The sequence below is a fragment of the Tachyglossus aculeatus genome, chromosome 1 (genome assembly GCF_015852505.1).
Source record: "Tachyglossus aculeatus isolate mTacAcu1 chromosome 1, mTacAcu1.pri, whole genome shotgun sequence".
NCBI classification, from domain to species: domain Eukaryota; kingdom Metazoa; phylum Chordata; class Mammalia; order Monotremata; family Tachyglossidae; genus Tachyglossus; species Tachyglossus aculeatus.
The window spans coordinates 43,997,491-44,024,592 of NC_052066.1; the positions used below are offsets into that span (position 1 = coordinate 43,997,491).

General features: G+C 42.8%; 1 protein-coding gene across 2 annotated transcripts in view; it reads left to right on the forward strand.

The window, feature by feature from the left end:
• The window catches only part of VEPH1 (ventricular zone expressed PH domain containing 1), a 238,875-nt gene extending 212,344 nt beyond the window's left edge, over positions 1-26,531 (forward strand). For both annotated transcript variants that reach the window (XM_038746083.1, XM_038746084.1), the window contains exons 13-14: positions 20,451-20,587; positions 25,989-26,531. In XM_038746083.1, coding sequence (XP_038602011.1) covers positions 20,451-20,587; positions 25,989-26,225 — 374 coding nt within the window. In that variant the 3' untranslated portion in view covers positions 26,226-26,531. The remainder of the gene's footprint in view (positions 1-20,450; positions 20,588-25,988) is intronic.
• The last annotated feature ends 571 nt before the right edge of the window (positions 26,532-27,102 follow it).

The window sequence follows — 27,102 nt, forward strand, 5'->3', positions numbered from 1 at the left end:
TCTGAACACACCATTTTGCTCTGGGCATGTTACTCCCCTCCTCAAAAATCTCCAGTGGCTACCAATCAGTCTGTGCATCAGGCAGAAACTCCTCACCCTGGGTTTCAAGGCTGTCCATCACCTCGCCCCCGCCTACCTCACCTCCCTTCTCTCCTTCTCCAGCCCAGCCCGCACCCTCCGCTCCTCTGCCGCCAATCTCCTCACCATGCCTCGTTCTCGCCTGCCCCACCATCGACCCCCGGCCGACGTCATCCCCCGGGCCTGGAATGCCCTCCCTCTGCCCATCCACCAAGCTAGCTCTCTTCCTCCCTTCAAAGCCCTACTGAGAGCTCACCTCCTCCACGAGGCCTTCCCAGACTGAGCCCCTTCCTTCCTCTCCCCCTCGTCCCCCTTTCCATCCCCCCATCTTACCTCCTTCCCTTCCCCACAGCACCTGTATATATGTATATATGTTTGTACATATTTATTACTCTTTTTATTTATTTATTTTACTTGTCCATATCTATTCTATTTATTTTATTTTGTTAGTATGTTTGGTTTTGTTCTCTGTCTCCCCCTTTTAGACTGTGAGCCCACTGTTGGGTAGGGACTGTCTCTATATGTTGCCAACTTGTACTTCCCAAGCGCTTAGTACAGTGCTCTGCACACAGTAAGCTCTCAATAAATACGATTGATGATGATGATGATGATCTGTCACCAAATCTAGTAGGTTCAACCTTTACTACATCGCTAAAATCAGCCCTTTCCTCCCCATCTAAATTGCTACTATGGTAATCCAAACACTTATCCTATCCCGCCTTGATTGCTACATCAGTCTCCTTGCTGACCTCCCTGCTTCCTGTCTCTCCCCACTCCAGTCCATATTCCACTCTGCTGCCTGGATCATTTCCCTACAAAAACTTTCAGTCCATATTTCCCCACTCCTCAAGAACCTCCTGCCCATCCACTTCCCCATCTAACAGAAACTCCTTACTATGGGCTTTTAAGCAATCACTTTGCCCCTTCCTACCTTACCGTTCTTATTTCCTACTATGATCCAGTCTGAGCACTTTACTCCTTTAATGCCAAACTACTCACTGTCCCTCAATCTCATCTATCTTTGCTGCTGAACCCTTGCCCATATCTTGACCCTGGAATGGAACTCCCTCCCTCTTCATATCTGACAGAGAGTCACTCAGAGAGTCCCACCTTCAAAGTCGTATTAAAACACATCTCCTCCAAGAGGCCAGCCCCAACTAAGCCCTCATTTTGTCTTCTCCCACTTTCCTCTGTGCCGCCCTTGCACTACAGATTTGCATCCTTTAATTACCCATTAAACCTCTGTAAATGTCTGTAACTTAATTTATATTAAAGTCAGCCTTCCCTTCTAGACTGTAAACTTGTTATAGGCAGGGAACCTATCAACTCTGTTAAATTTTACTTTCCCAGGTGCTTAGTACAGTGATCTGCACAAACACTCAAATAAATGTGATTGATTTACTGATTGACTACTTATATAATCAGATATTCACGTGGATCAAATTATATGGTCTTTAAAATGCTAATTAATTATTTATAAAATCATCCTCTCCACCTCCTCCCAAATGCCACCCAGTCCCACAGAGTTTAAGGCAGATTCCTCACTCTGCATTTTTAGTCTGCCTCACTGAAAAACTAACAACCTCCACCCTATGTGCAAAGAGTCCATCCTGGGGTAAGGGGAGACAGGCGACCCACCTCTCCAGAAGCGTCCTGATTGAAGGAGCCAAGAGTTGGGGTGAGAGCAGCGGTGACCATTCTGCCCTTGTCTGTCTGTGTGTCTGCCCAGAGATGTCTTTCCTAGATGTCTGGAGTTGGGCTGAGGTAGGGATATGGGATGACAAATGGGAACTGAGATGTGAGAAGAAATTGGGGTGAGAGAAGACCAGCGCTGCAACATCTGTCAGAGGATAGGGGGGATTTCTCCTTGATCCAGTTGTGTTTGAGTTTGGCTTCCAGCAGGCTGGGGTGGCATGGCTCCTGGCTTGACTCTCCCCTCCCCCCTGCCATTTGTCCCAAGACCCCTAAAGACCCTAAATTAATAATAATAATAATAATGAAAAGAAGAAGAATTATAGTATTTGTTAAGTGCTTATGATGCGGCAGGCACTGTATTAAGCACTGGGAAGGATACAAGCAAATTGAGTTGGGCATCGTCTCTGTCCCACGTGGGGCTCACAGTCCCAATCCCCATTTTACAGGTGAGGTAATTGAGGAACAGAGAAGTAAAGTGACTTGCCCAAGGTCACACACAGCAAACAGGTGATGCAGCAGGGATTAGAACCCATGATCTACTGACTTCCATACCTGTGCTCTATTCAGTATGTCATGCTGCTAATCCAGCGCTATTACATGTATCACTCCCCCAACCAAACACTTCTACAAATAATGGTATTTTTTAAGTTTATTCATTCATTCATTCAATCATATTTATTGAGCGCTTACTGTGTGCAGAGCAACGTACTAAGCACTTGGGAAGTACAAGTCGGCAACATATAGAGACGGTCCCTACCCAACAACGGGCTCACAGTCTAGAAGGGGGAGACAGACAACAAAACAAAACATGCAGACAAGTGTCAAGTCATCAGAATAAATAGAAATAAAGCTAGATGCATATCATTAACAAAATAAATAGAATAGTAAATATGTACAAGTAAAATAAATAGAGTAATAAATCTGTACAAACATATATACAGGTGCCAGCACTGTACATTTATTCAATCGTATTTATTGAGCGCTTACTGTGTGGGAAGTACAAGTTGGCAACATATAGAGATGGTCCCTACCCAACAATAGGCTCACAGTCTAGAAGGGGGAGACAGACAACAAAACAAAACATGTGGACAGATGTCATCAGAATAAATAGAAATAAAGCTGGATGCACATTATTAACAAAATAAATAGAATAGTAAATATGTACAAGTAAAATAAATAGAGTAATAAATCTGTACAAACATATATACAGGTGCAAGCACTGTTCATTCATTCAATCGTATTTATTGAATACTTACTGTGTGCAGAGCACTGTACTAAGCGCTTGGGAAGTACAAGTCGGCAACATATAGAAACGGTCCCTACCCAACAATGGGCCCACAGTCTAGAAAGGGGAGACGGACAACAAAACAAAACATGTGGACAGGTGTCAAGTCATCAGAATGAATAGAAATAAAGCTAGATGCATATCATTAACAAAATAAATAGAATAGTAAATATGTACAAGTAAAACAAATACAGTAATAAATCTGTACAAACGTATATACAGGTGCCAGCACTGTACATTTATTCAGTCGTACTTATTGAGTGCTTACTGTGTGCAGAGCACTGTACTAAGAGCTTGGGAAGTACAAGTCGGCAACATATAGAGATTCATTCATTCAATAGTATTTATTGAGCGCTTACTGTGTGCAGAGCACTGTACTAAGTGCTTGGGAAGTACAAGTTGGCAACATATAGAGACGGACCCTACCCAAGAGTGGGCTCACAGTCTAGAAATGGTCCCTACTCAACAATGGGCTCAGTACTGGGGTAGATACAAGCTAATCACATTGTCCTAGGTGGGGCTCACAGTCTCAATCCCAATTTCACAGATGGGGGGGGGGGGACAGAGAAGTTAAGTGACCTGCCCAAGGTCACTCAGTAGACAAGTGACAGAGCCGGGATTAGAACCCATGACCCCTGACTCCAAAGCCCGTGCTCTTACACTAGGCCATGCTTTCTCCACATGAATTATTTAAAAATATAATTGTGTTTATATGTGTGTGTGTGTGTGTGTGTGTGTGTGAGTGTGTGCGTGCCTGTATACATCCACACTGTGAGCCCACTGTTGGGTAGGGACCGTCTCTATATGTTGCCAACTTGTACTTCCCAAGCGCTTAGTACAGTGCTCTGCACACAGCAAGCGCTCAATAAATACGATTGAATGAATGAATGAATGAATCCACACAGTACTGCTAGTGACTTGGTATCATTTTAGGAGGGGGATGTGAAGTAGTCATTGGAAATTCCAAACCAAGTTACTCTCTCGAACTGCAACACAAGGGAGAGTTGGAGAAGCAATCTTTTTACAAAGCTTGATAGTGCCAAGACACTTGGCTTGTGGGAAATGATGACACCATTGCCCTTCCCTAAAATGCTGATTCACTCCCCCTCAATCCCTTCTTCATTCCACAAAATGTAGTAACAAAGAGATGCTGAAACAATTGAAGATCCCTGAGGGACTAAGCTGCTTGTTTTTATTTTAGTTTATATTAAAATACAAGAATGAAAGAATTCAGATTTAGCGGAATAGGGTTACATAATAAACCAGTGTTCTCATCCCTCTCGCATGAAATGAATGCTAGTCCTGGAATTAGTTTATCATTGAATTCATCCGATTTTTATCATTTAGTTATTTTTTTAATGAGAATTAAGCTACAGTTTTCATTCTTGATTGAAGTCTTACCTCCTTAAAAAAGGCTCCCAGACGGTTTTACCTGCATTGTTCTTCATTAGCCTTCTGAGGAAGTCACCGGGGTGTTGATCTTTGCCTCTAGGAGAACACTACTTTGCTATTGGTTCAGTGACTCATTGTTGTTTATTAAGGGCTTTTTGAATTCGTGTTTTTAAGCATGTAATTTGAGTACCCAAGAGCCCCTGAAGTGATGTACAACAGCACCAACGTTGGATATACATTTTGACTTTAAAATTTTGTTTTTGAGTTGATGGCCGGAAGGAGTCGAGTAGAGGAGGATGGAGTTGGTTTTGTGATGCGATATTAAATTTTGCTGCAATGAAATGTTTTCACCCACTGGATTAAAACGGCTCCGGTGGAGTCCCTGGAGATCAGCGCTCCCAGCTGCCTCAGCCTGTGAGTAAGCTGGAGTGTGAGCCTGCTGTTGGGTAGGGACCGTCTCTATATGTTGCCAACTTGTACTTCCCAAGCGCTTAGTACAGTGCACTGCATACAGTAAGCGCTCAATAAATATGATTGAATGAGTGAATGGAGTGAAGAGACCAGTTTCTCAAGAATTGCTCAGACTACAGAATTACTGCCCCATTGGCTTTCCTATCTTTTCGCTGCAGCGTCACTCATTCTCAACCCCTCTGTGGCCTACACAAGCCCATGGAAGCCACTTGACTTCCACTCTTTCCCAAGCACAATAATAATAACATTTATTATTATTATTATTATGGCACTTGTTAAGCACTTACTATGTGAAGAAGCAGTGCCTCAATGGAAAGAGCATCGGCTTGGGAGTCAGAGGTCATGAGTTCTAATCCTGGCTCCCCCACATTCATTCATTCATTCATTCAATTGTATTTATTGAGCACTTACTCTGTGCAGAGCACTGGACTAAGTGCTTGGGAAGTACAAGTCGGCAACATATAGAGATGGTCTCTACCCAACAAGGGGCTCACAGACTAGGAGGGGGAGACAGACAAAAAAAAATTCATGTAGACAGGTATCAGAATCATCAGAACAAATAGAATTATAGCTATATGCATATCATTAATAAAATAAATAGAATAGTAAATATGTACACGTAAAATAAATACAGTAATAAATCTGTACAACTATATACAAGTGCTGTGGGGAGGGAAAGAGGTAGGGCAATCAATCAATCAATCAATCAATCGTATTTATTGAGCGCTTACTATGTGCAGAGCACTGGACTAAGCGCTTGGGAAGTACAAATTGGCAACACATAGAGACAGTCCCTACCCAACAGTGGACTCACAGTCTAAAAGGGGGAGACAGAGAACAGAACCAAACAGGGCAGAGAGAGGGATGGGGAGGAGGAGAGGAAATAAGGGGCTCAGTCTGGGAAGGCCTCCTGGAGGAGGTAAGCTCTCAGTAGGGCTTTGAAGGGAGGAAGAGAGCTAGCTTGGTGGATAGGTGGAGGAAGGGCATTTCAGGCCAGGGGAAAGACGTGGACCCGGGGTCGACGGCGGTACAGGCGAGAACAAGGCACAGTGAGGAGGTTACCTGCAGAGGAGCGGAGGTTGTGGGCTGGGCAGCAGAAGGAGAGAAGGGAGGTGAGGTAGAAAGGGGTGAGGTGATGGAGAGCCTTGGAGCCAAGAGTGAGGAGTTTTTGCTTGATTTATAGGTTAACAGGCAGCCACTGGAAATTTTTGAGGAGGGGAGTAACATGCCCAGAGCGTTTCTGTATAGATTGATCTGGGCAGCAGAGTGAAGTATAAACTGAAGTGGGGAGAGACAGGAGGATGGGAGGTCAGAGAGGAGGCTGATGCAGTAATCCAGTCGGGATAGGATGAGCAAGCAGTTTCGATGGAGAAGAAAGGGTGGGTCTTGGTGATGTTGCGGAGGTGAGACCAGCAGGTTTTGGTGATGGATTGGATGTGTGGGGTGAACGAGAGAGCGGAGTCGAGGATGACACCAAGGTTGCGGGCTTGTGAGATGGGAAGGATGGTAGTGCCATCTTCAGGGATGGGAAAGTCAGGGAGAGGACAGGGTTTGGGAGGGAAGATAAGGAGTTCAGTCTTGGACATACTGAGTTTTAGATGGCAGACAGACATCCAGATGGGGATGTCCTGAAGGCAGGAGGAGATATGAGCCTGGAAGGAGGGAGAGAGAGCACGGGCAGAGATGTAGATTTGGGTGTCATCTGCGTAGAGATGATAGTTAAAGCCGTCGGAGCGAATGAGTTCACCAAAGGAGTGAGTGTAGATAGAGAACAGAAGGGGACCAAGAACTGACCCTTAAGGAACCCCTACAGTAAAGGGATGGGAGGGGGAGGAGGAGCCTGCACAAGAGACTGAGAATGAATGGCCAGAGAGATAAGAGGAGAACCAAGAGAGGACCGAGTCTGTGAAGACAAGGTTGGATAGCATGTTGAGGAGAAGGGGGTGGTCCACAGTGTCGAAGGCAGCTGAGAGGTCGAGGAGGATTAGGATAGAATAGGAGCTGTTGGATTTGGCAAGAAGGAGGTCATTTGTGATCTTTGAGAGGGCAGTTTTGGTGGAGTGTAGGGGACGGAAGCCAGATTGGAGTGGGTCGCGGAGAGAGTTGGCATTGAGGAATTCTAGGCAGTGGGTGTAGACGACTCATTCTAGGAGTTTGGAAAGGAAGGGTAGGAGGGAGATAGGGTGATAACTAGAAGGGGAGGGGGGTCAAGAGAGGGTTTTTTAGGATGGGGGAGATGTGGGCATGTTTGAAGACAGAGGGGAAGGAACCAGTGGAGAATGAGCCATTGAAGATGGAAGTTAAGGAGGGGAGGAGGGAAGGGGCGAGAGTTTTCGTAAAATGAGAGTGAATGGGGTCTGAAGCACAGGTGGATGGAGTAGCACTTGAGAGGAGGGAGGAGATCTAATCTGAAAATACTGCTGGGAAGGATGGGAGAGTAGCAGAGAGGGTTGAAAGCGGGGCGGGGGGGATGTAAAGTGGGAGGGGTGACATTGGGGAACTCATGTCTTCTGTGTGACCTTGGGCAAGTCACTTAACTTCTCTGAGCCTCAGTTACCTTATCTGTAAAATGGGGATAAAGACTGTGAGCCCCACCTGGGACAACCTGATCACCTTGTATCCCCCCCAGCACTTAGAACAGTGCTTTGCACATAGTAAGTGCTTAACAAATGCCATTATTATTCTTATAATTCTTATTATTATGTGCCAAGTACTGTTCTAAGCACTGGGGTAGATATAAAGTAATCAGGTTGGACCCAGTCCCTTTCCCAAATGGGGTTCACGGTCTTAATCCCCATTTTACAGATGAGGTTAACTGAGGCTCAGAGAAGTTAAGTGACTTGCCCAAGGTCACATGGCAGAAACGTGGTGGAGGCGGGACTAGAACTCAGGTCCTTCTGACTCCCAGGCACAAGCTCTATCCACTAAGCCACACTGCTTCATAGTATAGCATAGCATTTGGTAGATCACTGATTCTCTGATGCTATTTCAGCATTAATCAGTCAATCAGTGGTATTTATCAGGCACTTCCTGTGTGCAGAGCACTGTACAGTACAATGCAGAGCACTGTAGAGTTCACTGCTTGGGAGACTACAGTTAACAGAATCGGTACACATGATTCCTGCCATGAAGGAGGTTGCAGTCTAGAGGGGTAGAGAGACACGAATATAAAAACAATTATAGATATGTACGTAAGTGCTGTGGGCCTTAGGGTGTGGTGAGTAGCAAGTGTTTAAAGGGTATAGATACAATTGCAATGGTGAGGCAGAAGTGCTTAGTACAGTGCTCTGCACACAGTAAGCGCTCAATAAATATGATTGAATGAATGAGTGAATGAATGAGAGGAAGTAGAGGAAATGAGAGCTTAATAGGGAGAGGTCTCTTGGAACAGATATAGTTTTAATAAGCCTTTGCTGGTGGGGAATTGGTGAGCCGTTTTATATAATAATAATGGTATTTGTTAAGCACTTACTGTGTGCCAGGCACTGTACTAAACACTGAGGTGGGTACAATCAAATTAAGTTGCACACAGTCCCTGTCCCTTGTGGGGTTCACAATCTCATTCCCCATTTTACAGACGAGGTTACTGAGGCCCAGAGAAGTGAGGGGACTTGCCCAAGGTCACACAGCAGACAAGTGGCAGAGCTGGGATTAGAACCCATGACCTTCTGACTCCCGGGCCCGCGCTCTGTTCACTCTGCTGTGATTTAATTCTATTTATTCTGACGATTTTGACACCTGTCTCCATGTTTGGTTTTGTTCTCTGTCTCCCCCTTCTAGACTGTGAGCCCACTGTTGGGTAGGGGCTGTCTCTATATGTTGCCAACTTGGGCTTCCCAAATGCTTAGTACAGTGCTCTGCACACAGTAAGCGCTCAATAAATATGATTGATTGATTGGAGTGGAAGCTGCCTCCTTTCTTAAATGGAGGAGGAGGAGGAGGGAGTTCCAAGTCAAAGGAAGGATGTGGGTAAGGAGACAGAGGCAAGATGGACAAGTTAGGGGCACAGTGAGCAAGCTTGTGGTAGAGAAGCAAAATGTGTGAGCCGGGCTGTAGTAGAAAGGATGTGAGGTAAAGTGGGAGCAGGTGGCTTGAATGAGTGTTTTAAAGCCAATGGAAAGGAGTTTCTGTTTGATGAAGAGGAAGATGGGCAAACACTGGAGGTTCTGGAGGAGTGGGGAGAAACGGACTAAAAATTTACTTGAAAAATGATACGGACGGCAGAGAGAAGTGTGGACTGGACTAAGGAGAGAAGTCACTCAGCAAGGAGGCTGATGCAGTAGTCAAGGCAGGAAATGATAATAATTAATAATAATAATGGCCTTTATTAAGCGCTTACTATGTGCAAAGCACTGTTCTAAGCACTGGAGCTTGGATCAGCATTGTAGCAGTTTGGTTGGAAAGGGAAGGGTGGATTGTGAGCCCACCGTTGGGTAGGGACCGTCTCTATATGTTGCCAACTTGTACTTCCCAAGCGCTTAGTACAGTGCTCTGCACACAGTAAGCGCTCAATAAATACGATTGGACGACTGAATGAATGAATTTTACCGATGTTGTAAAGGTTGAACCAGTAAGGTTTGGTTACAGATGGGCTGCGTGGATTGAACGAGAGAGATGAGTTGAAGATGAGGCCAAGGTTATGGGCTTGTGAGACAGCGGATAGTTTTGCCTACAGAAAAAGGAAAGGTTGGGTGGGAAGAATATGAGTTCTGTTTTGTACAGATTTAGTTTGAGGTGTCCTCAGGACATCCAGATGGAGATGTTCTGAAGGCAGGAGGAAATGTGGGGACTGCAGAGGAGAGAGATCAGAGCTGGAGAGATTAATTTGGGAATAATCCATGTGGCGATGGTAGTTGAAACCACTGGAGCAAGTGGGTTCTCCAACAGAACTTGCTCCCTTTGCTCTTCTCCCCCCCACCCCCCCCGCCCCACAGCACTTTTGTATAAGAGCCCGGGCTTTGGAGACAGAGGTCATGGGTTCAAATCCCGGCTCTGCCAATTGTCAGCTGTGTGACTTTGGGGAAGTCACTTAACTTCTCTGTGCCTCAGTTACCTCATCTCTAAAATGGGGATTAAGACTGTGAGCCCCCTGTGGAACAACCTGATCACCTTGTAACCTCCCCAGCGCTTAGAGCAGTGCTTTGCACATAGCAAGTGCTTAATAAATGCCATTATCATTATTATTATTATCATTATTATGTATATATGTACATATCTATAATTCTATTTATTTATATTTATATAAGGTCCTGAAGCAAGTGAGTTCTCCAACAGAACTTGCTCCCTTTGCTCTTCTTCCCCCCCCCACCCCGCCCCACAGCACTTATGTATAAGAACACGGGCTTTGGAGTCAGAGGTCATGGGTTCAAATGTTGGCTCTGCCAATTGTCAGCTGTGTGACTTTGGGCAAGTCACTTAACTTCTCTGTGCCTCAGTTACTTCATCTCTAAAATGGGGATTAAGACTGTGAGCCCCCTGTGGAACAACCTGATCACCTTGTAACCTCCCCAGTGCTTAGAAAAGTGCTTTGCACCTAGTAAGTGCTTAATAAATGCCATTATTATTATTATTATTATTATTATTATTATTATTATGTATGCACATATCTATAATTCTATTTATTTATATTTATATAAGCTCGTGGGTTCTAATCCCGACTCTGCCACTTGTCAGCTGTGTGACTCTGGGAAAGTCACTTAACTTCTCCGTGCCTCAGTCACCTCATCTGTAAAATGGGAATTAAGACTGTGGGACAACCCTGATTACCTTGTATCTATCTCTGCACTTAGAACAGTACTCGGCACATAGTAAGTGCTTAACAAATACCGTTATAATAATAATAAGTAGCGCTTATTAATAATAATAAATAATATGTTGTATTAATAATAATCATATTATATTATTATAATAATAAAATAATAATAACAATTAGTGAGTGCTTAACAAATACCATTATAATCATTAGTGCTTATTAATAATAATAAGTAAATAATATATTGTATTAATAATAATCATATTATATTATTATAATAATAAAATAATAATAACAGTTAGTGAGTGCTTAACAAATGCCATTATAATAGTGATAATTATTATTATTGTTATTATTTATTTATTTATTTATTATTATTATTATTTAGATGCCTGTTTACTTGTTTTGATGTCTATCTCCCCCCTCTAGACTGTAAACCCGTTGTGGGCAGGGATTATTTCTCCTTATTGCTGTATCGTATTTTCCAAGCGCTTAGGATAGCGCTCTACGTACAGTAAGCGTTCAGTAAATACGATTGAATGAATGAATGAAAGAGAGGGAGTGTAGATGGAGAATAGAAGGGGATCCAGAGCCAAGCTTTGAGGAACCAATACTGTCAGAGAGTACAGGGGCAGAGGGGCCTGAAAAGGAGACTGAGAAAGAACATTTAGAGAGATAGGAGGAGAAGCAGGAGAGGAAAGTATCAGTGAACACAAGGTTGGGTAATGTTTCAAGTGACGGTCCACAGTGGCTAAGGCAACTAAGGTATCTAGGAAGATCAAAATGGATTAGAAGCCTTTGGATATGGCAAGAAGAACTGTTTTTGAGAATTGGGCTTTTATAGGAGGAGTATTGCTTTGTGGACCCATTTAACCTTCAGTGTAAACGGAGAAAACAACTAGATTAGGAAGCACAGTCTTGAATTCATCTTTACGATAACTCCCTTACACACCAATAGTGTATGAGAAGCCTCGGAGAAAGTAAATTTGGAGCAAGAAGCTAAGGTCTCTTTTTCCCTCATGTCTACATGTCCCTGATTACTTCTGTGTCCTGACATAGATTTTTGAGTCCCTGAAGTAAACAGAATTCCATACTTAGAGTTCAAATTCATCTGCTCTGCTCTTAACCATAAAGGAACCATCAACAATAAAAATATGTTTTTAATAATGAACATATTCCATAGGGAGGACAGTCTATAACCTGTTTCAGTGAATGTGACAAAAGGAGCATTCGTTTTTGCAAATTAAGTTAAAGCGAATAAATCCACATTGTCACAGGTTTAGGAACTGAAATGTGAATGTTGTTTTAGGAATTTTAAGTCATTTTTGTGGCATTTTTAAGACTTACTATGTGCCAGACACTGTACTGAGTGCTGGGGTAGATTCAAGCTAATCAGGTTGGACACAGTCCATGGCCTACATAGAGCTCACAACATTAATCCCCATTTTACAGATGAGATAACTGAGGCACAGAGAAGTTATGTGACTTGCCCAAGGTCATGCAGCAAACAAGTGACAGAGATGGGATTAGAACTCAGGTCTTCTGACTCTCAGGCCCGTGCTTTAACTAGGCAACACTGCTTATGATCCTATGATCTAAAAGCCTGGAACTGTTGGATCAGATGCTGAAAGAAAGAAACATATGTTAGGAAAACTAAATATATGGGAGACTAAATGACGAGTACATACATGGGTTCAAGTTCTGACTCCACCAACTGTCAGCTGTGTGACTTTGGGCAAGTCACTTAACTTCTCTGTGCCTCAGTTACCTCATCTGTAAAATGGGGATTAAAACTGTGAGCCCCCGTGGGACAACCTGATCACCTTGTAACCTCCCCAGCACTTAGAACAGTGCTTTGCACATAGTAAGTGCTTAACAAATACTATTATTATTATTATTATTATTATTATTATTATTATTATTATTACTGCCTCTATTGTACTTTTCCAAGCATGCTCTGCACACAGGAAGTGCTCAATAAATACCATTGATTGATTGATTGATTGACTTTGACATATTACAGTTAGTCTTTGGGGGAAAACTGTGTCATTTCAAACCATCCAATCAGAAGTCTGGAGGAAAGCTAGCCAGGAAATTGCAGAGTGGTAAAAGGGAATTGCAGAGTGGTAATGGAGAAACCATATTTCCCCAAAGGCTGACATCAATCAATCAATTGATGGTATTTATTGGGTATTTACTTTGTGCAGAGCATTGTATGAAGCACCTGGGAGAGTATAATGCATTAGAGTTGGTAGATGTGGTCCCTGCCTTCAGGGTTCTTACTGTCTAGTGGTGGAGACAGACGTTAAAATAAATTTCAGGTTAAGGGAAGCAACCAAGTAAACGGCTATGTATAAGGGTATAAGAATATGTTCGTTCTGCAATGGCTTCTTCTCCACTGCTTTCAAACCCCGTCATGTCTCCCCTATCCTAGAATAACACTCCTGTAACCCCATGGCTCCCTCCATTTATCATCCTGCCTCCCTCCTACCATTCCTCTCCAAACTCCTTGAATGAGTTGCCCTCACCTGATGCCTCCACCTTGTCTCCTCCAGTTCTCTCCCTGACCCCTTTCCATCTGACTTCCACCCCTTTCGATCCACAGAATGACCTTGTCTCTGCCGAGACAGGTGGCAGAGCTGGGATTAGAACCCGTGACCTTCTGTTTCCCAGGTCCGTGCTCTAACCACTATGCCAGTGTCAGTGAAGCCAAGGTTGGATAATGTTTCCAGGAGAAGGGGGTGGTCAACCGTATCATAGGCAGATATCATATCTAGACTTTGAGCCCACTGTTGGGTAGGGACCGTCTCTATATGTTGCCAACTTGTACTTCCCAAGCGCCTAGTACAGTGCTCTGCACACAGTAAGCACTCAATAAATCTGATTGATTGATTGATAGGCAGCTGAGAGGTCGAGGAGGATTAGGATGGAGTAGAGGCCGTTGGATATGGCAAGAAGAAGATCATTGGTGACCTTTGAGAGGGCTATGAATTATGAGGAAGTTTCAGGTGTGTCAGATTTATCCTTCATCAGTAATCCCATCAGATGAGTTTTAAGGAAGGGCCCTTAAGTTCAGATACTTGACGGGAGTAGAAAAATTGTCCCTAAATTTCCACCGGATCCCTGCTTTTCATTTATAGTTGGATGAGGGTAATTGCAATGAGGATTTTTATGGAGATGAATAGTTTCCTTACAAAGATTCAAAGCATGCATTCTGGGTGAGACTTCCTCAACTGCTTAATTACACTGAAGTGAATAGGGGATGACTGTGTGTGTAAATATTAAACGCAGTTACTAGCTTTGATGAATGTGTCTTTTGGGGAAAGAACAAGAGATTTAGGTCATGGTTGCCCAAGTGGTAAATCACCATTCTGGATGATAATTTATAGCTAGAATGATGACTTTCAGCCGTAGTCAGCTCCTAGCTAGTTCACAAAATCAATTGTCCAGTGAAAATGGGAAAAGTACCCAGTCCCGATCCTGAATTCCAACCCAGAGACACCCCACGATCTCTTGTAATGGCCACAGCTTATGAACAATTTGTATTTGATCTAACTGTGTGGGTTAGTTACATTTAATTAATGGAAGGCATTTTTTTACTACATTGATCAAATCAGTGTAATTGGGGTATTTTAACTGAAGTGGCATGTCAGATGGACAGTATAAGCAAATGTTTATATCTTTGATGTTAATACTAGCTTTTTAGACCAAAGGTCATAGACAGTAAATGCTCACGTTGCAATTTTCATTTTAGAGATTACAATACGGTGTCCTGCAAAATCAAGGATACAACAAGGGTTTATATACGTGTGTGTATATATAAAGACTTATTATATATATTAATATATATCTGGCTAGCAGCATGGTACAGTGGAAAGAGCTCGGGCTTTGGAGTCAGAGGTCATGGGTTCAAATCCTGGCTCCACCAATTGTCAGCTGTGTGACTTTGGGCAAATCACTTCACTTCTCTGGGCCTAAGTTACCGCATCTGTAAAATGGGGATTAAGACTGTGAGCCCCCCCATGGGACAACCTGATCACCTTGTAACCTCCCCAGTGCTTAGTACAGTGCTTTGCACATCGTAAGCGCTTAATAAATGCCATTATTATTATTATTACTCGGTGAAGTAGCACCGAGAGTATGAGAGTATGGCTGTAAAGACTGATGCACAAGAAATACTCTCTTCCACATTGGATGTACTTAAAGGTAGTTCTCTGATACCCTTCGCAAGTTGACTTATTGTTCCAGTAGAGGAGGTCGTTTCCACTGAGTTATCTGCACTGTTTCCCCCCTCTATCAAGCACAAGCAGGTATTGTGAAAGCAGGCATGTCAACCTTCTCACTGTGCCTCGATCTTGCCCATCTCATCATCATCATCATCAATCGTATTTATTGAGCGCTTACTGTGTGCAGAACATTGTACTAAGCGCTTGGGAAGTACAAGTTGGCAACATGTAGAGACAGTCCCTACCCAATAGTGGGTTCACAGTCTAAAAGGGGGAGACAGAGAACAAAACCAAACATACTAACAAAATAAAATAAATAGAATAAATATGTACAAGTAAAATAAATAGAGTAATAAATATGTACAAACGTATATACATATATACAGGTGCTGTGGGGAAGGGAAGAAGGTAAGATGGGGGGATGGAGAGGGGGACGAGGATCTCACCACTGATCCCTAGCTCACCTCCGGCCTGAAACACCCTCCCTCCTCAAATCTGCTAGACAATTATTCTCCCCCTTTCAAAGCCTTATTGAGGGTGCATCTCCTCCAAGAGGCCTTCCCAGACTAAGCCCCTCCTTTCCTCTTCTCCCAGTCCTTTCTACGTCACCCTGACTTGCTCCCTTGGCTCTTCTCCCCTCCTAGCCCCTCAATACTTATGCACTTATCTGTAATTTATTTATTTGTATTGATGTCTGAATCCCCCGGTCTAGACTGTAAGGTCACGGTGGGCAGGGAATGTGTCTATTTATTGTTGTATTGTACTCTCCCAGGTGCTTAGTACAGTGCTCTGTACACAGTAAGCGCTCATTTAATACCATTAAATTCATTCATTCATTCAATCATATTTATTGAGCACTTACTGTGTGCAGAGCACTGTACTAAGTGCTTGGGAAGTACAAGTTGGCAACATATAGGGACGGTCCCTACCCAACAACAGGCTCATAGTCTAGAAGGGGGAGACAGACAACAAAACAAAACATGGAGACAGGTGTCAAAATCGTCAGAACAAATAGAATTAAAGCTATATGCACATCATTAACAAAATTAATAGAATAGTAAATATGTACATTAAATGAATGAATAATAATAATATTGATGGCATTTGTTAAGTGCAAAGCACTGTTCTAAGTGCTGGAGGGGGTACAAGGTGATCAGGTTGTCCCACCTGGGACTCACAGTCTTAATCTCCATTTTACAGATGAATGAAAGTAACAGCTGGATAAGATAAGGAGTGCAGTCCATGGCTGGAAGACAGAATATCTCTGGGTACCTTCTGAAACAGCAAGCTCATCCACATGCTGATTATAACATTCATTTCAACCCACAAATTCAATCTTTTTCTATAATAATAATAATAATGGCATTTGTTAACCACTTACTATGTGCCAAGCATTGTTCTAAGCACTGGGAGAGATACAAGGTAATCAGGTTGTCCTACATGGGGCTCACAGTCTTAATCCCCACTTTACAGATGAGGTAACTGAGGCTCAGAGCAGTTAAGTGACTTGCCCAAAGTCACACAACTGACAAGTGGCAGTGGTGGGATTAGAACCCAAGACCTCTGACTCCCAAGCCCAGGCTCTTTCCACTGAGCCATACTGCTTCTCTACATACCAAGGGCTATGTTCTGTAGGAACTAAGTGGATGTGTAAATCCACAGTCATAAATTGGCGTAATCATCCTAACTTCACCTTCTCTTGTCAACCATTCTAATAATAATAACAATAACGATGGTACTTGTTAAGCACTTACTATGTGGCCAGCACTGTTCTAAGCGCTGAGGTAGATACACGTTAATCAGGTTGGAAACAGTCCCCGTCCCACATGGGGCTCACACTCTTAATCCCCATTTTACAGATGAGGGAACTGAGGCCCAGAGAAGTTAAATGATTTACCCAAGGTCACACAGCAGACATGTTTGGAGCCCCCAGCACTTAGAACAGTGCTTGGCACCTAGTAAGTGCTTAACAAATACCAAAATTATTGAAGCAGCATGGCTCAGTGGAAAGAGCACAGGCTTGGGAGTCAGAGGTCATGGGTTCTAATCCCGGCTCTACCGCATTTTTGCTGTGTGACCTTGGGCAAGTCACTTAACTTCTCTGAGCCTCAGTTACCTCATATGCAAAATGTGGATTAAGATTGTGAGCCCCACATGAGCCCCCTTCTAGACTGTGAGCCCCCTTCGAGACTGTGAGCCCCTTCTAAACTGTGAGGCAGTTGTTGGGTTAGGACCGTCTCTATATGTTGCCAATATGTACTTCCCAAGCGCTTAGTACAGTGCTCTGCACACAGTAAGTGCTCAATAAATACGATTGAATGAATGAATGAATGGAGCCAAAATTAGAACCCAGGTCCTTCTGACTCCCAGACTTGTGATCTATCCATTAAGCAATGCTGCTTTCTGTCCAAGGACTGCTGGAATAGCATTTGTTGTCCTGAGTTGGGTGCATTTTTCTCTCTGTATCCATAGACAACATTCTCTCCGACTCTACGTTTTGGTTTTTTGGTGGGGGGGGTTGGTACTCATTAAGCATTTACTATGGGCCAAGCACTGTGTCAGGTAACATGGCTTAATGGAAAGAATATGGGCTTGGTAGTCATAGGATAAGGGTTCTAATCCTGGGCAACTTTGGGCAAGTTGCTTAAATTTCTGTGTCTCCGTTTCCCAGCCCATTGTTGGGTAGGGATTGTCTCTGTTGCGGAATTGTACTTCCCAAGTGCTTAGTACAGTGCTCTGCACACAGTAAGAGCTCAATAAATACGACTGACTGACTGAATGAATAATAGGGATTCAGCACCTGGTCTCTCGCCCCCTTAGACTATGAGACTTATCTGGGACATGGAATGAGTCCGACCTAATTACCTTTTATCTATCCCAAGCACTTAAACCAGTGCTTGATATATAGTAAAGTGCTTAAAAAATACCATTATCATCATCATCACCACTATAGATGATAAATCAATCAATCAATCAATCGTATTTATTGAGCGCTTACTATGTGCAGAGCACTGTACTAAGCGCTTGGGAAGTACAAATTGGCAACATATAGAGACAGTCCCTACCCAACAGTAGGCTCACAGTCTAAAAGGGAGAGACAGAGAACAAAACCAAACATACTAACAAAATAAAATAAATAGGATAGATATGTACAAGTAAAATAAATAAATAAATAAATAGAATAATAAATATGTACAAATATATATACATATATACAGGTGCTGTGGGGATGGGAAGGAGGTAAGATGGGGGGGATGGAGAGGGAGATGAGTGGGAGAGGAAGGAAGGGGGTTCAGAGAGAGTGCCTGACCAACATGGGACAATCTATGAGGGAGGGAAAACAGATATTTTATCTCAGTGGCCAGATCCCAGGCTTGGGAGTCAGAGGTTGTGGGTTCTAATCCTGGCTCTGTCACTTGTCAGCTGTGTGACTTTGGGCAAGTCACTTAACTTCTCTGTGCCTCAGTTCCATCATCTGTAAAATGGGGATTAAGACTGTGAGCCCCACATGGGACAATGTTGATTACCTTGTATTCCCCCCCCCCCCAGTGCTTAGAACAGTGCTTGGCACATAGTAAGCACTTAACAAATACTAACATTAGTAGTAGTAGTAGTAGCATCCCCTTTTTACAGATGAAGAAACTGAGGCACAGAGAAGTTCAGTGCCATGCCCCAAGTCACACAGCAGGTCAGTGGCAGAGCAAGTCAGGAACAGCAGGTCAGTGGCAGGTTTTGTGATTTATAATCCCATGCTCTTTTCATTTAGACCATGTTGTCACCAATCAATCAATTAATCAATAACGTTTATTAAATGCTTACCGTGTGCAGAACACAGTACTAAGCGCATGGGTGAGTATCATAGAGTTAGCTCCTACAATTCAATCAATCAATCAATCAATCGTATTTATTGAGCGCTTACTGTGTGCAGAGCACTGCAAGGATTTTATAATCCAAGGCGGGAGAGACAGACATTAAAAGAAATTACAAGCAGGGGAAGCAACCAAGTATAATGATGTGTACATAAATTCTGCGGGTCTAATGCTTATCTCTGTGTACATTTCTCTGTCTCTCCGCAAGTTGTTCTGGAAATTTCAGCCTCTACACCCCTCTTCTTCTGGGCACATTTTTCTGTATTTGGCTAACTCTTTCAAAACCATTTCTAATCATGTCTTTCGACCCATTTTAGTGAGGAAGTTTTAGCATCCTCAGTTTACTCATGGAAAATTGAGGAGCAAAGGAGTGAAGGGGTTCTTCTAAAGTCATCTGGGAGGACAGACGACAAGTTAGAAACAAAATTTAGAATTTTAATTTTTAACCCACTGATCTAGGCTGCACTCTCTTTTAAAGCTATATATCAGAAACAGAAAAATGGCTGCACTCTCTTTTAAAGCTATATATCAGAAACAGAAAAATTTTCGATGCATATAAGGATGACTAATTAGGTGTTTTCATCTTCTAGGTTGTGAGCCCGGTGGTGGGGTAGGGACCATCTCTACATGTTGCCAACTTGTACTTCCCAAGCGCTTAGTACAGTGCTCTGCACACAGTAAGCGCTCAATAAATACGATTGAATGAATGAATGAATGAATGAATTCAATCGTATTTATTGAGCGCTTACTGTGTGCTTTACTAATCAATCAATCAATCGTATTTATTTAGCACTTACTGTGTGCAGAGCACTGTACTAAGCGCTTGGGAAGTACAAGTTGGCAACATATAGAGACAGTCCCTACCCAACAGTGGACTCACAGTCTAGAAGCTAAGTACTAAGCACTTGGGAGAGTATAATACAACAACAAAGAGATACATTCCTGCCCACAACGACCTTACAGTCTAGAGGGAGGCTAGACATTAGTATAAATGAATATAATATAAATATTATGCTAATATATAATTACTAATAGTAGTAGTAATATAATACTAATTAATATATAATATTCATCATCATCATCATCATCAATCGTATTTATTGAATGCTTACTGTGTGCAGAGCACTGTACTAAGCACTTGGGAAGTACAAGTTGGCAACATATAGAGACAGTCCCTACCCAACAGTGGGCTTACAGTCTTATATTATAATATTATAGTATATTACTATAAATATATAAATAAATATATATAAATAAATAAATATGTTGCCAATTTGTGCTTCCCAAGCGCTTAGTACGGTGCTCTGCACATAGTAAGCGCTCAATAAATACGATTGATTGATTGATTGATTGATTGATTGAAATAGATAAATGCATAAATACATAAATGACAGATATATACATATGAGCTGTGGGGATGGAAGGGAGGATGAATGAAGGAACAAGTAAGAGGGTCACAGAAGGGAGTGGGAGAAGAGGAGAGGAGGGCTAAGTCAGGGAAGACTTCTTGGAGAAGATGTGCCTTCAATAAGGTTTTGAGGTGGGGGAGAGTCGGTTACATGGTTTTATAATTAATACGGTAGCCGTAAATTTCTTTATATAAGCCGACAGGCTAGAGTCAATCAATTTCCCACCCAAATAGTAATTAAAGTCTTGACCATTCCGTTCTTTCTCCTCTATAGTTGTGAATCAAGATGGCCAGCCTCTCATGGAAGGAAAGCTGAAAGAGAAACAAGTCAGATGGAAGTTCATCAAAAGATGGAAAACCCGTTATTTTACCCTCGCCGGCAACCAGCTTCTGTTTCGTAAAGGAAAGTCGGTTAGTATACAGGGCATTTTAATTTCTCTTAGCACTGTCCCTGCTTAATACTTCAACTACTGCCTAGCTCTGTTGGTCCAGTGGAAAGAACCTCTCTCTGAGAATCAGGAAACCTGGATTCTAGTCTATTCCATTAGTACTTCTAGACAGTGAGCCCACTGTTGGGTAGGGACCGTCTATATATTGCCAACTTGTACTTCCCAAGCGCTTAGTACAGTGCTCTGCACACAGTAAGCGCTCAATAAATACGATTGAATGAATGAATGAATGGTTCTCGCCCGAGAACCAACTAGTACGTTTGGAGCATGCGAGGCAGCATGGTATAGTGGATAGAGCACGGGCTTCAGAATCAGAAGGTCATGGGTTCTAATCCCGGCTCAGCCACTCATCTGCTGTGTGACCTTGGGCAAGTCACTTCACTTCTCTGTGCCTCAGTTATCTCATCTGTAAAATGGGAAGTGAGACTGTGAGCCCCCCGTGGGAAAGGGACTGTGTCCAAACCGATTTGCTTGTATCCACCTCAGCACTTAATGTAGTGCCTGGCACATAGTAAGCACTTAACAAATACCACAATTATTACTAATTATTATTATCATTGTTCAGAGAGATGGACAGGCCCGGCAGGAATCCTGAACAGTTGCTGGCTAATGTGGGTCATGAAGACCAATCAATCCATCAGTGGATCATATTGGGTAGGGACCGTCTCTATATGTTGCCAACTTGTACTTCCCAGACGCTTAGTACAGTGCTCTGCACACAGTAAGCACTTAATAAATACGATTGAATGAATGAATGAATGAATATTGATTGAATGCTTACTGTGTGCAGACCACTGAATAATTAATAATAATAATAATAATAATTGTGGTATTTGTTATGCGCTAGGGTAGATACAAAGTAATCAGGTTGGACATAGTCCCTGTCGCACATGGGGTTCACAGTTTTAATCCCCATTTTACAGATGAGGTATCTGAAGCCCAGAAAAGTGAAGTGAGTTGCCCAAGGTCACACAGCAGATTTGGGAAAGTACAATGTTCTCTGCCCACAAGGAGCTTACACAGAAAAGTGCCTGCACTATCACTATGGCACTAATGGTGTTTGTTAAGGGCTTACTATGTGCAAAACACTGTTCTAAGCACTGGAATTATGCTGCTGCTGCCACCTTGGCTGGCTGTAAGTCAGTTTGGTACTCTAAGTTCATTCATTCATTCATTCAGCCAATCATATTTATTGAGCGTTTTCTGTGTGCAAAGCACTGTACTAAGCGCTTGGGAAGTACAAGTTGGCAACGTATAGAGACGGTCCACGGCCAACGTACTTGGGGAAGCAGCATGGTCTGCTCAGTGGAAAGAGCCCGGGCTTTGGAGTCAGAGGTCATGGGTTCAAATCCCGGCTCCGCCACTTGTCAGCTGTGTGACTTTGGGCAAGTCACTTCACTTCTTGGTGCCTCAGTTCCCTCATCTGAAAATGGGGATTAAGACTGTGAGGCCCCCCGTGGGACAACCTGATCACCTTGTAACCTCCCCAGCACTTAAAACAGTGCTTTGCACTTAGTAAGCGCTTAATAAATGCCATTATTATTATTATTATTATAGATCATGGATTTGGGAGTCAGAAGGTCCTGGGTTCGAATCCCAGCTCCACGCTTGTCTGCTGTGTGACCCTGGGCAAGCCACATAACTTCTCTGAGCCTCAGTTACCTCATCTGTACAATGGGGATTAAGACTGTGAGCCCCATGGGGGACAACCTGCTTACCTTGTATGTACTCCAGCACTTAGAACAGTGCTTAGCAGATAGTAAGTGCTTAACAAATATTATCATTATTATTATTATTACACCATTGCCCTTCTAGTCGCTCATGGTTGTTCCACTGCCCTTCTAGTCACTCCTTATTCCAGTGGGTCACACCTGGAAGTGATGAGCACCCCTTCCCACCAATGGTACTCCTTGTCCAAGTGCGAAAATGTCTGGCAATATTATTATTATTATTATTATTATTATTAATAATAATAATAATAAAATCATGGTACTTGTTAAGCACTTACTATGTGCCAACCAGTGCTTGGCATTGTTGTAAGCGCTGGGGTAGATACAAGTTAATCAGGTTGGACACAGTCCCGGTCCCACATGGGGCTCACACTCTTATCCCCGTTTTACAGATGAGATAACTGAGGCTCAGAGAAGTTAAGTGACTTGCCCAAGGTCACACAGCAGACATATGGCAGAGCCAGGATTAGAACCCAGGTCCTTGCCAAGTGGTGACACTTTTATAATGGCATTTATTAAGCGCTGACTATGTTTAAAGCATGGTTCTAAGCGCTGGGGAGGTTACAAGGTGATCAGGTTGTCCCACGGGGGGCTCACAGTCTTCATCCCCATTTTACAGATGAGGGAACTGAGGCCCAGAGTAGTTAAGTGACTTGCCCAAAGTCATACAGCTGACAATTGGCAGAGTCGGGATTTGAACCCATGACCTCTGATTCCCAGGTCTGTGCTCTTTCCATCGAGCCACACTGCTTGCAAGTGGGGTTGTGCTAGTCACTAGCATTGTAATCAATTCCTTTACTTCCCAAGCGCTTAGTACAGTGCTCTGCACACAGTAAGCGCTCAATAAATACGATTGAATGAATTGAATGAAATAGCAGGTTTTCGATCCTTCGATCCTGAAGTTCTTTATTGCCCTCTAGCACCTACCTACCCTGACCAATAAGCTACACAGGGTACCATGCAACCAATGAAAAATGATTTTTTTCTTGTTACTATTTGTTAAGAGCTTACTACGTGTCAGGCACTGTATTAAACGCTAGGGCAGATCTAAGTTAATCAAGTTGGACACAGTTCTTGTCCCACATAGGATTCACAGTCTTAATCTTATTAATCCTTAAACCTTAAGAAGCAGTGTGGCTCAGTGGAAAGAGCACGGGCTTTGGAGTCAGAGATCATGGGTTCTAATTCCTGCTGCGCAAATTGTCAGCTGTGTGACTTTGGGCAAGTCACTTCACTTCTCTGGCCCTCAGTTACCTCATCTGTAAAATGGGGATTAAGACTGTGAGCCCCCCATGGGACAACCTGATCACCTTGTAACCTCCCCAGTGCTTAGAACAGTGCTTTGCACATAGTAAGTGCTTAACAAATGCCATCATATTATTACTATTATTAATCCCCATTTTACAGATGAGGTAACTGAGGCACAGAAAAATTATGTGACTTGCCCAAGGTCACACAGCAGACAAGTGGCAGAGTCAGAACCTTCCTTCTGACTTCCTTGCCCATTTTCTATTTACTAGGCCTTGCTGCTTGTCTGTTGAACTTTGAGTTCAGTAACTGAAATTAATACAAAATCACTCAAGCACTTCCTTCTTCAATTGTATTTATTGAGCGCTTACTGTGTGCAGAGCAGAGATGGTCATTCATTCCTTCAATCGTATTTATTGAGCGCTTACTGTTTGCAGAGCACTGGACTAAGCGCCTGGGAAGGACAAAGCGCAAGTCGGCAATGGAGCGAGAGAGAGACGGTCATTCATTCATTCATTCAATCGTATTTATTGAGCACTTCTGTGTGCAGAGCACTGTACTAAGCGCTTGGGAAGGACAAAGCACAAGTCATCATCATCATCATCATCATCATCAGTCGTATTTATTGAGCGCTTACTGTGTGCAGAGCACTGTACTAAGTTCTTGGGAAGTACAAATTGGCAACATATAGAGACAGTCCCTACCCAACAGTGGGCTCACAGTCTAAAAGGGGGAGACAAAACCAAACATACTAACAAAATAAAATAAATAGAATAGATATGTACAAGTAAAATAAATAAATAAATAAACGGTAATAAATATGTACAAGCATATATACATATATACAGGTGCTGTGGGGAAGGGAAGGAGGTAAGAAAGAGATGGTCATTCATTCATTCCTTCAATTGTATTTATTGAGCACTTAATGTGTGCAGAGCACTGCACTAAGCGCTTGGTAAGGACAAAGCACAAGTCAGCAACAGAGACAGTCATTCATTCCTTCAATCGTATTTATTGAGTGCTTTTGTGTGCTTGATCAAAAAGTGTTGATCCAGAGGGAAATGATCAAATACCTGAATGAAAATTGATTATCTTTTGTAGTTAAACAACACCTTTATCAAACCAGCTCATTTTTACAGATTCAGTGCTCCTTTCCATGTTACACCGCTCGACAGTGACTCTCCCCTCTTCAAAGCCTTACTGAAAGCACATTTCCTCCAAGAGGCCTTCCCTGACTAATCAATCAATCAATCAATCAATCATATTTATTGAACATTTACTGTGTGCAGAGCACTGGACTAATCCCTCCTTTCCTCTTCTCCCACTCCCTTCTGGGTCATCCTGACTTGGGCCCTCTATTCATATCCCTCTTCCAGCCCCACAACACTTATGTACTGATGAGAAGCAGGGTCGCTCAGTAGAAAGAGCCCGGGCTTGGGAGTTAGAGGTCATGGATTCGAATCCTGGCTCCGCCACTTGTCAGCTGTGTGACTTTGGGAAAGTCACTTAACTTCTCTGTGCCTCAGTTCCCTCATCTGGAAAATAGGGATTACGACTGTGAGCCCCACGTAGGACAATCTGGTCACTTTGTATCCCCCCCAGCATTTAGAACAGTGCTTCGCACATAGTAAGTGCTTAACAAATGCCATTATTATTATTATTATATCTGTAATCTATTTATTTATATTTATTTTAATGTCTGTCTCCCCCACTAGATTGTAAGCTCATTGTGGTCAGGGAATGTGCCTGTTTATTGTGATATTGCACTCTCTAAAGTGCTTAGTAAAGTGCTCTGTACACAGTAAATACTCAATATTTACTCAAGTGCTCGATAAATATGATTGATTAATTGATAGATTGGAGGAGAGATGCCATAACGTAGCAATCATGAATGGACACACATACAGTCTACCCTCTTCAAAGCAAGGCATGCTTTGAAGAGGGTAGACTGTATGCCTGTTCATTCATTCATTCATTCAGTCGTATTTTTTGAGCGCTTACTGTGTGCAGAGCACTGTACTAAGCACTTGGGAAGTACAAGTTTGCAACATATAGAGACGGTCCCTACCCAACAGTGGGCTCACAATCTAGAAGGGGGAGACAGACAAAAAAACATATAAACCAAATAAAATAAATAGAATAAATATGCACAAATAAAATAATTCTCTGGGCAGACAAGGCGTACCCGGCAGGGAATGTGTCTACCAACACCATCCTACCGTACTCTCCCAGGCACTTAGGACAGTGCTCCGTACACAGTAAGCACTCAATAAATATGATTGATTGAAGGGTAGATTTGTGGGAAAAGACAGCAGAGACAGTCTAACAATTTGCTAATGACCAATCTGAACTATCCGCCCATTCCTCCTCCCTTGAATCTTTCAGAAAGACGATCCAGATGATTGTCCGATAGAACTGAACAAGGTACAGAGCGTGAAAGTCGTGGCCAAGAAACGTCGAGACCGCAGCCTCCCTCGAGCCTTCGAAATCTTCACCGATAACAAGACCTACGTTTTCAAGGCCAAAGATGAGAAGAATGCTGAAGAGTGGCTTCAGTGCATCAATGTAGCAGTCGCCCAGGCCAAAGAAAGGGAAAATCAAGAAGCAACCACCTACCTGTAATGGGGTCAAACACTTCATCGTGTTTGCTTTAGAGGGGAAATGAAATGATGAAAGCATCGACCAATATTATTCATTTTTAAGTACTAGTAGGAATCTGATTTATAAGTCTTGGAATTTTCACCCTGACATCACTTTCTTTAGTGCCAGTACCCCTTCTTAGGGTCTTCAACAAGAGGCTTCAAGAGCATATTTTTAGGTGGTACTGTGGGGAAGAGGGTGAAAGAAAAGTAGATCCATTTTGTTGTGGTGGAAAAATCCGTAAATCCCTGTAAGCAGTAACACCGCACAGGTATGGGCTTTGTTAACTTTCATGGACTCATTTCAGATGACGATGACATAGCATTCTCATTCTATTCATTCATTAGTTCAATCATATTTATTGAGCTCTTACTGTGTGCAGAGCACTGTACTAAGTGCTTGGGAGAGGACAAAATAAAAACTAACAGACACATTCCCTGCCCACAACAGGCTTACAGTCTAATACACAGGGCTGCATTAGCCATAGCCTGAACCCCCGGCTGGTCCATCCGTAATCAGATGTCATACACAGTGCTGCTTGATTCATTCATTCATTCAGTTGTATTTATTGAGCGCTTACTGTGTGCAGAGCACTGTACTAAGAGCTTGGGAAGTACAAGTTGGCAACATATAGAGATGGTCCCTACCCAACAACGGGCTGACAATCTAGAAAGAGGAGACAGACAGCAAAACAAAACAAAATGATGTTGGCATCATCTCTCTAAATCATATTCATTCATTCAATCATATTTATTGAGCGCTTACTGTGTGCAAAGCACTGTACTAAGCGCTTGGGAAGTACAAGTTGGCAACATATAGAGACAGTCCCTTCCCAATATAGTTCTGCACATCCCTTCTC